At 44.0% G+C, this 15697-nt stretch overlaps 1 protein-coding gene across 13 annotated transcripts in view; it reads right to left on the reverse strand.

The window, feature by feature from the left end:
- The window catches only part of LDLRAD4 (low density lipoprotein receptor class A domain containing 4), a 432267-nt gene that overhangs the window by 376817 nt on the left and 39753 nt on the right, over positions 1 to 15697 (reverse strand). For 5 of the 13 annotated variants that reach the window (XM_035013825.1, XM_035013819.1, XM_035013829.1 and 2 more), the window contains exon 2: positions 40 to 130. Coding sequence is in view for 2 of the 13 variants with exons in the window: in XM_035013818.1 (XP_034869709.1) it covers positions 40 to 130; positions 14450 to 14464 (106 nt within the window). In the remaining 11 variants the exon portion in view is untranslated. Of the gene's footprint in view, positions 1 to 39; positions 131 to 1755; positions 1810 to 14449; positions 14793 to 15697 lie in introns of those variants that run through there. The other 8 variants (XM_035013818.1, XM_035013817.1, XM_035013820.1 and 5 more) reach the window with 4 other exon arrangements.

The following is a 15697-nucleotide window of genomic DNA, read 5'->3' on the forward strand; positions in this document are numbered from 1 at the left end:
CTTCACAAACATTATCAAACAGTCTTAACTTCTACTCACCTTTTAAGCTGTATGAAAACTGATGTGAGTTCTTGAAAACGGTCCAGTCAGGAGACAACGGTGTGATGTTACAAATATAGAGCTTGAACTGCTAAAAGGAAAAATAAAGAATTTCACCAAACCATTTCTTGGTTTCTCTTAATGCACCCTCCCTTTCCCCAAGTTCCAAAAAAAAAAAAAAAAAAAGTTGCGGACTATCACAATAAAAACTACAAATACCAAAATGAATAAAATAAGAACACAAAGGTAAACATCAAATAATAAAGGAAGGGAGAATTATAGCAAAAAATCTGAGGTAAGGGACATGACTAAGCTAGGAACAAAATCCCTCTATCAGTTCTTGAGCAGCCACAAGGGGCACCCTGTTCTTACCTTCCAAACAAAAGAGACACAATTTATTCCTCTAAACACACAAAACTTTTCTTCAATGAGGGCCCGTGAACAAATAATGAACAATGTCCTTATTGGATTTGGGGGTTTTTTTAATCATAACAGTCTGAATTAACTTGTGAGCACATGGATCCACACAATCCTTAACTGTAAAGAGAGGCAGGCCCAGGGGCACCTTTTTCCTCCCATGAAATATGTTTAATTTTGTGGGAGCAACACGGACCCTTGCTTGTGAAGACCCTTGGGGGAACACCCATGGTTCTGTCTGAAAGGTCATCTTTACACCTGCCTTCACCCTGTTGGTAGAACATCCTCCAGTTTGGTGCTCCAGACTTTGTCCAGGTCTAGTTCCAGTTCACACAATCTGTCATGATCATCCTCATCCCACCTTGATGAGTATACTGTGTGTGCATCACACCATTCCAGGTCACATCGGGTGACTGCCTTTGCCTTACAAAGCAGTTTCAGGTAAACTCAGTCAACTCAGCCTCAGATACCACAAGCACCTCTCAGCACCCAGCCTGCCAATGTGCAGGACTACACTCCTGTCCAAGGTTGAATAAGCCACCATCTGTCTAGCTTGTGTGCTGTAGCGTACTCTCCAGGAGACTTGTCCCTTAAAGTGTGTTCCTACCATATGTCACTCCTGAGTGATCAGCCAATGCTAAGACATCCAAATAAAAAATTACTGTGTCTAGCCAGAGGATCCTATGAGATTCCTGTGGAGGTCCACCCTGAACACATGAGCCAAACACCTTGCTGTTTTTATGTAACTCCTTAGTATCAATACTATGAAGCCACAGACATTACTTTCTCCTGTTTACTGTCTACTAAGAGAAGAAAACAAGCCACTTCTGGTTTTCTAAACAGTTTTTATTCTTCAACTGGGATTGCTCTCATCAGTCTTCCTAGGATTCAAATGTTCAGACTTATTGAGAAAAAAAGTCAGTGGAATAACCAGAAATGTACTGTGGTGGGCAAAATGACTCTTGAGTGCAGGCAGAAGCTGAGACTTGCTTCTAACCAACAGAATTTGGCAGAAGTAATGAGAGGTCATTCCCTTGATCAGGCAATGCTATACAAGACTCCATCTCGGCAGACTAGAGAGTGACAGACTCCCTTTTTACCTCTGAAGAGGCGAACTGCTATATGGTGACAAGGACGGTGAGGAGGCCACATGGCAAGGAACTGCAGGGGCCTCGAGGAGCTGAGAGGCCCCCAGCTGACACCCAGCAAGGAAACAGGAACATCAGTCCTATAGCTACAAGGAAATGCATTCTACCAACAATTTGAATGATCTTAGAAGTGGATTCTTCCCACTCTTACCTCCAGATGCGAACACAGCTGGGACCACACCTTGACTGCCAACTTCTGATATCCTGAGCAAAGAGCCAGTTAAACCATGCCCAGACTCCTGACCCATAGAAACTGTGAAGCAATTTATGGGTGTTGGTTTAAGCTACTAAGTTTATGGCAATTCGTTAAGCAGCAACAGAAAATAAATTTAATTTAGTAATTAAGTGTAGGGATTGTATAAAATAAATACATATATATTATGTGCAGACATAATTGGTACAATAGAACAGCCCTTCCTACCTGCCTCATCCATCCATAAGGGAAAATTCGGGTCAAATTAAGTGCAATGGTTCACCCAAGAGGATGACCCTAAAGAGAATTATTAAGCCTAGGACCTTAGAGAAGATGGTGGCAGAGTTCTTTATACATAGATGACCATACCCTGCTTCTTGTAATATGAAGCATTTGAGGAATCCATACATGGTTTTTCAAATGATAAACTATGGTCCTGTGGGGATGATGATCTCACTAGCCCCAAACCAACTTCTTTTTTTACTTCTTCTTCTTCTTTTTAATTTAAATTTTACTTAGTTAACATGCAGTGGTTAACAACATACTTAGTTAACAACACTGGTTTCTGGAGTAAAATTCAGTGATTCACCACTTACATACAACACCCAGTGCTCATCACAAAAAGTGCCCGCCTTAATACACTTCATCCATCTATCCCATCCCCCCACCTACCTCCCTCCATCAACCTCCGGTTTGTTCTCTATGGTTAAGTGTCCCTTATGGTTTATTTCCCTCTCTCCCTCCCCCCCCCATATGTTCACCTATTTTGTTTCTTAAATTCCACATGAGTGAGATCATATATTTGTCTTTCTCTGACTGGCTTATTTCACTTAGCATAATACCCTCTAGCTCCTCCATCCATGTTGTTGCAAATGACAAGATTTCATTCTTTTTGATGGCTGAGTAATATTCCATTGTGTGTGGGTGTGGGTGTGTGTGTGTGTATCTCACATGTTCGTTACCCATTCATCAGTCGATGGGCATTTGGGCTCTCTCCATAGTTTGGCTATTGTTGATAATGCTGCTATAAACATCAGGGTGCACGTGTACCCCTTCAAATCTATATTTTTGTATCCTTTGAGTAAATACCTAGTAGTGCAATTGCTGGGTCATAGGGTAGCTCTATTTTTAACTTTCTGAGGAACCTCCAAACTGTTCTCCAGAGTGGCTGCACCAGCCCAAACCATCTTCTAAATGCCATGTTCCCAACACGTTTCCAGCAGTTTACACAGCACTGTAGGTTCAGCGGCCACAGTTTGGGAACCATGAGCTGGTGAGAGGCAGAGTTGCAGGTATTCCTGGAAAGTAACATGAAGCAAGGAGGTCACCTCTCTTGCCCCAAGAAGGGGATACATGAGTGGCAGTTAGACTGAAAAACCATTAGGGAAGTGAGACACATTTATTCTTCTTTTTGTTATTATTTATTTGACAGAGAGAGAGAGGGATAGCGATAGCAGGAACACAAGCAGGGGGAGTGGAAGAGGGAGAAGCAGGCTTCCCGCTGAGCAGGGAGCCTGATGCAGGGCTCGATCCCAGGACCCCGGGATTATGACCTGAGCTGAAAGCAGATGCTTAACGACTGAGCCATCCAGGCGCCTGAGACACATTTATTCTTAACCTTCACAATATTCTCACTTTCTCTTTAAGGTAAAGGAAGACATTTATTCCAGACAAAGGTTAAGAGGGAAATCTGGCTGCATGCTTCCTTTCTCTGAAACAGGACTGGCTTCCAGCTGGGAACTGGAGCCATTTAAAACACAATGATGCCCGGAGACAAGAGAGCCCTTTTGTGTAAATTATAAGTTGGGCTGGAAAAAAAACACCAAGTAGTAGGTAATATACTTCAGTGTTACACAGAGATCAAGGAAAATAGAAAACAGAGGTCTCTTTCCCAAATCTATACTTACTTTACATCATTTTTCAGAAATGTTGAGGCATTCGTTAAGGATGGACTTACACTTCCACCCCAGATGCGTAAATTTTTTTGTCAAGTACATTTCCACGACATAAAATGTGTGTGTCCATTTATTCAACTCGTAAATGCCATACAATTTGGTTTCGGTGTCTTTCTCTCATGGGGCTGAATTATTTCACAGTAAACTTATGCCAAGAAGTACTGGACCAGAGGTGTGTCTTTGCAGCTCAAGGGCCCAGCACAAGGATCTGCTCTCTCACTAACTTGAGTCTGGCCTGGGAAAGGGTCAGGCCGGCAGGGAGCATCACCAGCAACCTCCCTGCAAAGCCCAGGGTGAGATGCAAAGAAGATAAGTGCAGGTTCCAGCCGCAGAGCCAAGACCAAGAGTTTGACAAGTTGTATCTTAACAAAGCATCACCAACCATTTCATCGGTGCCTTTCAAAATCGAGGAATGCACAGGAAGAGGGCAGCTTTGGGTAACTCCCAGCAGACACAAAACCAGCGGGGACCAGGACTCGGGAGAGGGATCCCGAAGCCAGCTGCCTTCTGTCGGCTGTCGGGCTTACTTCTAACAGGGATTTCTGTTCCCAAAATAGAAACGAAGGACCTCTTCAAAGCAGATGCAACAAAGGAACAGTCCCATTCTGCTCGCCAGGAAGAAATAAGGCGCGGCGACACCCGAAAGTCATCTCTTCTGGAGCACAAAGGGCGGGACGAAGGGCCTTTCCTGGGGCACAGCTGAAACAGCAGCCTCCCCAAAGACCTGGTCCCCAAAGCCCCTCGGGGGTGCACCCACTGGAGGAAGGCAGTGCTGGCAGGCTCCCACACACGCCTCCTCCCGCCCAGCACAGGACAGCCACAGCTTCGAAGGCTGCGCTCACAGGACAGCGGGACGGCCAACAGACCTTCGCAGGCTCTTCCCGCCCTGCCTCGCCCTTCAACCAAGAAGATCTTCCAGTCAAAGCAAAAACAGTCCATCTGCCTATGGCTAAACAGACAGGTTTTCTATCTTCCCTGCTGTTTTGGCTTGAGCTCTTCCGACTGCAAAGTTCTGAAGCTCCCTTTGCTAAGCTTTATTAAGGCCAGAACTCTGTATGAGGAAACTAGGACAAGGCCACCCTCGGGCTGCCCTGCGCTGCGAGGAAACCCCACAGCCAACATGGCAGCCGGGCTCCTGCCGGGTAGGGCGACGCAGCCTCTGTGCACGCGCACGCACTCACATGCACGCGGATGCACATGAGCGTGCACGCACGTAGGCGAGCGCGCACGCACGTAGGCGGGCGCGCACGCGCAAGCGCTGAGGGAGCTTGTAAAATCTAAAAATGGGATGCTTCGGGACCCATAAAGGCAGAATTAAATGTTTCAGAGCACACGAAGAGCGGATAAAGTTCTTAACAAAGCTGGAGTGAGCACCTTAAGGAAACAACAACAAAGAGAATGATTTCTTTTAAGTGACATTCAAGTCCAACAGCGAAGTTTCCTAGTTATTTCCAAACTCAAGGGGAGGAAGACAGAGACCAACCCCTCCACAAAGGATCACAAAATACTTGAAAGTAATAAAAAACTTGACAGTGATTGGTACATCAAGATCCTTTTTTGCTTCTTAAGCAATAAAGTACTGTCTCATTTCTCAGGCATCCTGGAAGGAGTTCTCAGGGTCAAACTATACTCTTTAAGGCGTATTAGCACACACCCAAATGGAGATGTTACCGTTTCTGTTACAAGCCAAAAAGGGAATCAAACACTCAGTCACTATGGCAGGAACTCCATGAGCACGTGGACTGGCGGAGTAAGGGAAGAGCCAAACGCACAGCCTGCCCTGGGTTCAAATCCAGATCCACCACTTACTGCTTGCCTGACCCCAGGGAAATCATGTCATCTCTGAGACACAACAGCTAACAAATGACGATATGGTTACCTACATTCAGGTCACTGCAGAGACTTAGAAAGACAGTAGGGGCCTTAGTAACCGATCATAAATATTAATATAGTCAAATGATATAAAGAGCAGCATGGCTTGTAATCAGAGAAAACCAGCTGCTAATAGGTATGACTCACAACAGAAGTGCCTCTTCCCAAGAGTCTTCCTGGTTTACCTCACCCCCTACAGTCCTCCTCACTCAGTTTCCAGTGCTCCTGGGCTATCTGCACATACCCTCTTTCATGTTTACTCAGGACTCCCCATGAGAATACCAACTCTTAAGAACAAGTCTCACATTTTCTAAGGATAGGTCTCATATTTCTGGTTTTTTTATACAATCTACTTCCTTCCCTGTACCCCTCAACCATACCTGTATCTCCATATCTGGCATTCCCCAGAATAACAGCCTCAGAGGAAGACTTGAGGCAAACTCACACCTTTCACATCTTACAAGCTCTCACACTTAATGAGCTCAAGCCCTGTCCCTTTGCTATAAGTGAGGAAGAAATCAAGGAACATGGTGGTGAATAGTATTGACCAAGTCACACCGGTGGGGTCAAGTCCCCGGGGCAAAGACCTGGGCCTCTTGCCTCCCCCACCATACCATTGGCATCTGCTTATCACAGAGCCTACCTTATAAGAAAGAACAATTGCCACTGGCATTATAAAGATACATGTCCAAATGACCCACATATCTTACCACACAGCACTGGGCCTTGGGGTTTCAACATTCCTGAGAGCAAGATAAGGCCTACTTCAAGAAACAGCCCTGCATACCCAGGATTCTGAGCTCTGGCCCAATTGTTCTGTTCTCTGCTCTTTTTGACCTCCTGTTTAGATACTTAATTAATTACAACAAGAAGAAATCAAACAGATAAAGATACTCAGGCATCTTGGTCACTCATTTCTAGGTGATAATAGTAACAATAACAATAAAGCTAACATTCATTTAACCTTTGCTCAGTGCCTCTCTTGCAAGGCACTTTATGTATCTCATTTAATGCTCACAGCAACCTTGTATGGATGTTATTAGTAATCCTCAGTTAACAGATGAGATAACCAGAGTCTAGAGAATTTAGGTGATTTGTCTAGGGTCATACAACTCTTAGGAGGCAAAGCTAAGATTTGAACCCTATTCCATCCTACAAGCAGATCCACAGAGCAATCAAAACAAAGGGTTATAATAAGAAATAAAGCAAAGCTGAGGTATCAAAAAATGAATATGTTTTAATCTTGGGAATTCCTTTGAAAACTAAGGTGTATTTTTGTTGTAATATTATCTTCAAACCCAGACTTTATGAGTCTGTTTGGAAATAGCAACAAGTCATTCACCAATAAGCACACTTCTTTCAGACCCTTTTGGTCACTTCCCGTGAACACTCCACAGGCAAAAACAAATGTGCATACTGTGGAACCCAGCTAGCACATGAGAGTCCTGACCCCCAAAGACTGACGCAGCGGGTGGCCACAGGCGGGACTTCTCAGGAGCCACAGCAGACTCAGTCCCAGGCTGGTGAGGCAGCAATGTTTTTGGAGACCCGTTATGTCCCAAATTTTCCACCACGTACTATCAGAAAATAAAAAGGATCTAAGCTATTATTTCTCTGAAATTCTAAAATTTAGTATGGAAAATAGGACAAACATAAATAAGTCTGTGCTTTTAAAATTAAATGTCAAGACTGGTTTTCAGATGGCAAAGACAAAAATTGATATCAATATTTTATTGACCTCTATTAATATTTAACATTAAATATGGAGCCAACTCTCTGTAGAAAGCTGTTTCAATGTACTGAATCCCTAGCACTGTGAGGGGGTGATGCTAAATGCCAGGAACAGACGAAAGAAGTCACCATGTCATGTGAGGTAGAAAGAAGAAACCCAAGTATCTCAAACTCATTCCACCATGAAATCCGCTGGCAGGCTGTATGAACACCCCACCAAGTGCCAGACATGATTCCAGGCAGTTGGGCACATCAGTGAGCAGAACAAGGGTGTAGAGTTGAACAATAAACCTACTCAACAGGTAAATTAAGTCATTTGCTCAGAAATGGTAAGGCAAGCACAGAGCAGAGCGGAGGACAGCCAGGATGGGCAGAGGGAAGTGGCATCAGAGAATGCTCCCTGAGAAGGCAGTACCAGAGCCAAGGCTAGAAGGAGGCAGGGGGGCTGGACACAGGGATGTGTGAGAAAGAGCGTTCCAGGGAGGGGTCCAAGAACAAAGAAGCAGCCTAGCTGGACAGAGTGAATGAGGGCAAAAGTATCAGGAGATGAGGTCAAAGAGGCAATGGGGGCGTCCCAAGAGCTTGTAGGCAACTGTAAGGACCTGGCATTTACTCAAGAAGAATGAGGAGCTATTGAAAGAGTCATGCATTCATTCAACAAGGACTTACCACATGCTAAACATGTCAAGCCCTGTGCCAGAAGCTAAAGACATAAGAACAGGAAGAGGGCTGAAAAGAGGCAAAAAAAACTAGACTCCTCAACCTTCACTGGTAGCTAAGGTCTTCTTTAGTAGACTAAGTAACCAAGAGTACATTCCAAGCCTCACATGGGAACCTGGAAATGAGCACTCAGTGGACTCGAAGGACGCCTCTCCATCCCTTACTACATATAGATCCTGAACAACTACCAGGAGAACACCAAAAATATGGAAGATCCTAAAGTTGTGTAAATCAGCAGTGAAAATCAAATGAAGTCCAAAAATCATTTTAGTCCTGATTATATCTCATTAGATTCTAAATATTTAAATCTCTTGATGGTATTATAATAGCTCTGTAATAACTACAATGGTTTAAAATCTTAACACCCTATATTTCCTAACATTTCTATATGGCAGAATGTTTACTGTTCATTGATATCTAGATATGTATTTGTCATTTTGGTAAACAGACAGTAATAAACATCAATGCTTGGTCTTTCTCCTCTATTAAACTACATAGATTGTATCTCCTTAATACTTCCTCTGTAACTCACCCATGATACTAGTCATTTTGGACTTTCAAACACTCTTAACACATGCAATATATACATGTATATATATACATACATATATATGTGAAAATGTATATATGTATATACATATATACATATACTGAGCTGTGACAATAAAAATCTCTATATACATATGCATACCACACATATAACTTTTTTAAAGTTTCTAAAAACAACAAAAAATAAAGTTTCTAAAAACAATACTTGGCCTTATAGTTGTGAACTATATTCTATCTTCTATTACACATCGCTTCTTGAGTGATGGTTGTGACCTACTAAAATGATTTCGTGACCTGCAGTTCTAAAACACTAGTCAAGGCCCTTAACCAATTAACTATTATTTAATAAATAACCTCAAATTCATCACAACATCACCTGTCCCCTACTTTGTCCACCTACCCTCTCAACCTGCAGAGAAGAGCAAATTCTAGTCTACTCATAAAATTTTAGAGTGTCCCGAAGGATGATCCTTCAGAGCACAGCCCTGCAAGACTCATGAACTAACCAGAAGGCAGAAAGGAACTAACTCTTCTCTGCTGGAGGCAAACAGAACTCAACCCATCCGCACTATCTGTGCATGAACTTGTCAAAGTCTCCAGTATTCTGAAATAACTTAATGAAAACACATTCTACTGCTAAAGGATCTTTGTCTTTGGCTTCCAGTGCTTTGATAAACTTGTAAATGGTCATTAAAATAGGACAAGTATAAGCACTACTTTGCATTTGAGAGTAGGGCAGATTCAGACTCAGGGGGTCTGCAGTGAGCCCCAAGATTCATTTCTAACAAGCTCCCAGGGGATGCCAATGCGGTGGTCCAGTAACAAAGCCCTAGACAGCACTGAGTAGTTTACAGATCAAGGTAGCCCTCCCTAGCACCCCCTAACAATTGTGTTCAAATACACAGCAAAGCCCTCAGCAGACAGCACCTGCCGTGAAGGCAGGTGTACAGGTGATATCCACAAGCACATTAACGTGGGCTTCAGCCGATGGCGACCCATCGATGGTTGGAAAAGGCCATCTGGGAAGACTGGAGAACAGCACCTAAGCGAGGGAGTACAAGAACCACATGGAGGAAACTGACTTGGAAAGCAGGTCCAGGCTCCTTGAGAAATCTACAGAATGTCCACAGATGAAAAGAGAACATCTATTTGGAAGTAACTCATGTGGAGGCCACTTTCAGGCAAAAAGACTTGAGCAATGGAATGTAGAAAAGACCCATCAAAATATCCATAGGCTCTAACTGACCAATGGGCCACTTACAACTAGGCACAGTTACCAAAAAAGGGAGAATTCCATACATCGCCATACCTCCTCTTCTTCCCCCTTTACCCCACCCACTACATCATTGCAGATAACCTCTCCTCTGCTGTCCTGACCACTCCTCTCTTGCGGTGTATTCAGTAAACTTCTGTTTCCTTTGTTCTGCCTCTGGTGAATTCTTGTGCAGCCTGCACCACTGACTTCCACCCTACCGTCGCCCCACATTTGGGGGCCCCCATCCAATCAAGAGATACTATATTTAGACACCACGATTCATATACTACCAACTTGGATACCCTAAAAGTTAGCTATGTCTAACAGACTTGCTAGAGTTCCAGCTGGCTGGAAAAAAACATATATTGACAATGAAAACCATCATTCAAAAAAAAAAAAAAAAGTCCACCTCCACCCCTTTTTTTGAGACAGAGAGTGGGGTTCGGGGGGTGGTGCAGAGGCGGGGAGAGAAAGAGAGTGAGAGAATCTTAAGCAGGTTCCACATCCAGCATGGAGCCCGATGCAGGGCTCAATCTCACAACTCTGAGATCATGACCTGAGCCAAAATCAAGAGTCAGATGCCTAACCAACTGAGCCACCTAAGCACCCCCCACCTACCCTATTTTATTTGAAAGAAACACAGATGCTCCGAATACTCTGTGTCAACTGGCCACTTTAATTGAAATTAGATACCTGCTTCTACTACCCCATCAGAAGTCAAGTTCAGAACACAATGTCTGAGTGTAAAAACTATCATCAGCCAATTGCTTATATCCCATTAGTTCACAGTTGTTGTTGTTTTTATTTTTGTTATTTTTTTGAGATTTTATTTTTAAGTAATCTCTACACCCAACATGGGGCTTGAACTCAACAACCCCGAGACCAAGAGTCTCATGCTCTACAGACTGAGCCAGCCAGGCACCCCTGTTGCTATTGTTTTTAAATTACCATATTCCTCTTCATTTTATACCATTCTTAGAAAATACTTCCCAGCATTTTCTCCATCAAATCATCCAAAAGTAATTACTGGGAGTTGAAATTCTACCCATTTGGAGGTCACTATTAGCCAACTAAAGTTTGGACATGCTATTCTACACGTTCTACATGTTACTGAATTAATAAGAGTAAAAATAAAATCCCAGAAAAGGCAAAGCCTTCCCTTATTTGAAGCCATGCAGTCTTTCCTCATTCTTGTGGGTTTCATTAAACTAAGAAGCACAGAACACTGTCAACTGATTTGCTAGTTTCCATACTTGCTGCCAAATTTCCACTTCTGCAAAATCAATTTCAATCAAAAAAAAAAAAAAAAAAAAAGGTAAAGTTAATCTAGTTCTTCACAAATGGTCCGGAATGTGAGGTAGAAATTTGGAAGAAAGGAAAGCAGTGGTTGGCAAATAATGCAAATGTTAATTTATTATCTTTATTTTTTAAATTGCTACACTGTCTCAGAATCATTTCCTCCTCTTAGCTCTGGAAAGTTTTTAAAATGTGGACACTGCCAAACAATGACCTTGTTATAAGCCAAAGTTCAGTTATTTTAAGGAATTTACTACCTTTTTGCTGAAGGAGTTCTCATGAAAATCCTTCCAAACCACCAACTTTGTTTAGAATTTTTACACATTTACAATATAATGCTGTATAGTTTCTAAAAATTTTAGGGTTTTACTTTGTGCACTGCTTCAGCCTTTAAGAAAGCAGTACAACCTAAAATCAGTGACACAGGTAGACAAAGGGACACTTAAAAGGGAAAAGCATGAAGTAACTTTGGTGTAGCATGGTTACATTACAGGGAAAATCAAGCTAGCGGCAGATGCCGTATGCCCCAGCTGCTAAGTCCTAGACAGAAAAGCAGTTTGAAAGCATACCGTTTCGCATCTGCTGACTTATTAAAATACCTCCCCCTTGGTGTCTTCAACAGCAAACTCAGATATGCATGTAAAGACCAATTGGCACCATGTTTTCAGATCCTCAGATGAAGTAAGTCCCACTTAGCCAGAATCCAAACAGCTGGGATATTCAAATAACTGGAATTTTTGTGAAAAGGAAAAGAATTACAACCACAAGAACTTAACACACAATGTAATCAGCCAACTTCCCAATTACAATGGCTTGCCAGGACAGGAGGGAGAGGGGAAAGGAGAGGGGTCAAGGTCAAGAGGTGAAAGCAAGAGGAAATGGTCCAAATGGGAGATGAGGGTGAAGGAGGAAACTAAGGCACCAGAAAGAGAAGGGACTCACAGGAAAGGCAAAGAGTCAGGCCTGTCTGCAACCCAACAACAGAGATACAAAATACTCTGGCACGTGACATGAAAGTAAAGGAAATCAGTATAAAACTGTGGTCTTCACCTTAGGAAAATCTCTCTCCATGCACATCTTGAAAAGCACAAGAATTAAAGTTTGATGAAAGCATGCACTGGTCTGCACATTACTTAAATCAAAGGTCAGAAAGGACAGTTAGGGACTCACGGTCTGCATTAGTTCTCCTGGCAAGACAACCTGTTACCTCTTACCAGGAGCCCAGGAAAGCTGCTGGACAATGCTAGGCAGGGCTTACGAGCGGGTGGTCTCTACCACACCAGTCTGAGTGAGGTTCCATTGCCTCTGTTTCAAACTCCCAGGGAAGCAAACGGTGAGAACGAACAAGCAACTGAGCTGCACGCTACATCTGAAGTGAGGCTTATTCATCTCAAGCTGTGTGGTGTCGGAGCTAGATCTGAGTGAGAACAGCGGCTTGTGTCAAGCGTGTGGTCGCTGCACAGGTTACTGTAGAAAGCGAATGAGCGTGCACGGGCTATTCCCCTGGAACACTTCCCAATCCTGATAAAATTGTCCTCGTTCTTCTCAAATCCCACCACAACATGTGACAGGTGGAAGGGGTGCGCTGGTTTCAAAGTAAGTAAGACAGACACTCTTCTGCTAACTGTTAATGTTGCAGGCCTTGTGTACCCACACCAAAAACAACACACACACACACACACGCATGCCTCTAGTCACTGCAAGTACTGTTTTCAAACGTACCAAACATTTCTCTGATACCTTAAAAGTGCATGACTTCACATTATCACATGCAGTGAATATTTCTAATACAGTTAATTATTTGAACCTTTCGAGCAAAAGTACATCTTGCAAATACAGGTATAACTGAAGACTGCCACACAATGACTTCATAAGTCTTCTTCGTAATTCGGACTGCCATCTGAGAACATTTTCATCAGCCTCCCCCCTTGCCAAAGATCCCCTGTTGAATCTAGCCAAGAGCTAGCCCAGAACTCAGACAATGATGTTATTACAGGTAGAGATTCCACGTGAAAGTAGGTCTATCGTTCAGTTAACACAGATTTTCAATCTCACTGGTACATAAAAACTGCAACCTTTAGAATTGCTCTTACTCAGAATTCTGTTCATTTCAATTCTACACCCAAGTCAGTGACTCACCACCCTTGGAGGTTGTGATGAAAACTGTAGCGAACACCCTGAAGGCCACTCCGAAGGGTGGGGTGGGGACAGGGCTCCAGGGACAAGAGCAGGAGTCCAGCCAGGACATCAGAGCTGGGCTCCCTTTAAAGCAGCTCCCTTCCTTCCACGTAAAAGCTATACCGGCTGCCTTCCCAGTATGAACGCCAGCCACTTCAGCAGCTTTCCTTTGATCTGACATGATCATTTTGCCAATTAAAAAGCAACTCATTCTCAGCCATGCCCGGAACTGGGGAAGACAGCCACTGGAGACCCTAAGAATCCTCCCCACCTGTGGACAAGGGAGCATCATGCCAGAAAGAAAACAAAAAGCAAAACCCTGAGCTGGGTGCCTCCCTAGGTCTGTGGTATGCCTGCCTACATCAGTCTCGAGTCCGGGGGTGGGGTGGGGGGGGGGGGGGCATCGTGCAGGAAGAGTACAGCATGTGTCCATGGTCCAGTCCTGAATCTCAAGCTGGGTAGCCAAATGACTCAACTATTTGTAGCAAAATGGCCTTTTGTGTTTCTGGGCCTAATGGGAGAAGGCGGGAGGGGTCGGGCAAGTAGCCCATGACCTATAGGACAACTACAAAAGTGCCTAACATTCTTATTACCACACACACTCCTGGGCACCACCTCTGTTCCTGAATCATAATCTCTTAAGGTGGAGTTGTGGGAATCTGCATTTTTAACAAGCTTCCCCCTTAAAATTCTTAAACATACCAACATTTGAAAAACAGGTCTAAACTCAAACTGATGTGTGGGAGAATGGGACAGGAGGCTGGGGGAGCAGAGGTGGAAGGGATGGAGACAGGAAGAGCAGGCTCCCCAGGATTGGCATCAGAGCACCCCCTACCTTGCCTGAGTGCCAAGCAAACAGGACCCACCACCAGTGAAGCGGGCAGGAGGGGGATGAGCGACAAGTCCTGAGGTTCACACCCCACCACCAAATGACTGACAGAAGCCATCTTACTTTTCTTGGTGAGTCAGGGCTCACATGAGATCTAATTGCTCTAGAAAAATAGAGATGTGGCATGCCTTGCTTCTGAGTGCCATGGAACGATTCATTCCTGTTATGCATTTTAACAAGTCAAGATGAGCCCAGAAAAGTACTCACCTCTCCTGCTGACATCCATGCTTCACAAGAGAGGAGGGCGGCATTCCAGGCAGAGGAGCCAGGAAGGAGGTATACAAGGTGTCTAACTAGAGAAATGGGGTGAAACAGGGAGCAGTGGGAGAGGGGCCCGGAGACAGAGACCAGGCCAGGCCACTGTGACCCATGGCCACAGGCAAGTCCAGCCTTTACCTTTTGAAGCAAGGCAGTGACACGTCAGCTGTGCGGGCCAGAGGGGGTCCCAGACCAGGAGCATCAGCATCCCCCGGGAAAATGTGAGAAATGCAAAGTCTCAGGCTCCACTCCTACCAAATCAGAAACTGCATTTTAAAGAGCCCTCCAGGGGCGCCTGGGTGGCTCAGTCGTTAAGCATCTGCCGTCGGCTCAGGTCATGGTCCCAGGGTCCTGTAATCGAGCCCCGCATCGGGCTCCCTGCTCGGCAGGAAGCCTGCTTCTCCCTCTCCCACTCCCCCTGCTTGTGTTCCCTCTCTCGCTGTGTCTCTCTCTGTCAAATAAATAAATAAAATCTTAAAAAAAATAAAAATAAAAAAAATAAAGAGCCCTCCAGGTGATTCTGACACTCACTGAAGTCTGAGACCCTCTGCTCCAGAACACAGTGAGAACATGGGAGGAGAGGAGAGAAAACCAGAGGTCAAAGGCAGAGAGCAGTCTGTCCAGCGGCGGTTACAGAAGTCTACACACGAAGCACTAAGAATCCAAGGCAGTAACTACACGGAGGAACGAGAAAAGCCATGTGAAGAAAAACAGAAGTCAACTCGCAGGACCTGGTGATACAGAGACTGGATGTGCAGAGAGGAAGGTGGAGAGCCAGAACAAGACCAGGATCCTGGCCTGGGTAACCAGCTCTAAATCAGGGGAAAGACAAGAGATTAACTTTTATTATCACTGTACAGATAAATGTGCCAATGTCTGCCTCAACCTTGAAACACTCGAGTCTGTTTCTGTAAGCCAGCCTGGAGGCTTCCAGATTCAGGAAGATTGTATTTAAATGCTTTTATAAAACAGCACAGTTGTGAAATGCATCCATGTGCTTTCTTCAGATACATTCTTCAACTATTTTTTTCAGCAATGCATCTTGGAAAGCTTTATAAACAAAGATCAATCCAGATTCAAAGTCTTGGAAGAAGGGAAGGGCTATAGAGAAATTACTTCACACAATCCAAAGAACAGCCATTTGCAGAGAAAAGTATGAAACACTGCTTAATGCTCATCAGAATTTTGAATAGAAAG

The sequence above is a fragment of the Mirounga leonina genome, unplaced genomic scaffold (genome assembly GCF_011800145.1).
Source record: "Mirounga leonina isolate KUSES-001 unplaced genomic scaffold, KU_Mleo_1.0 Mir_167, whole genome shotgun sequence".
Taxonomy (NCBI): domain Eukaryota; kingdom Metazoa; phylum Chordata; class Mammalia; order Carnivora; family Phocidae; genus Mirounga; species Mirounga leonina.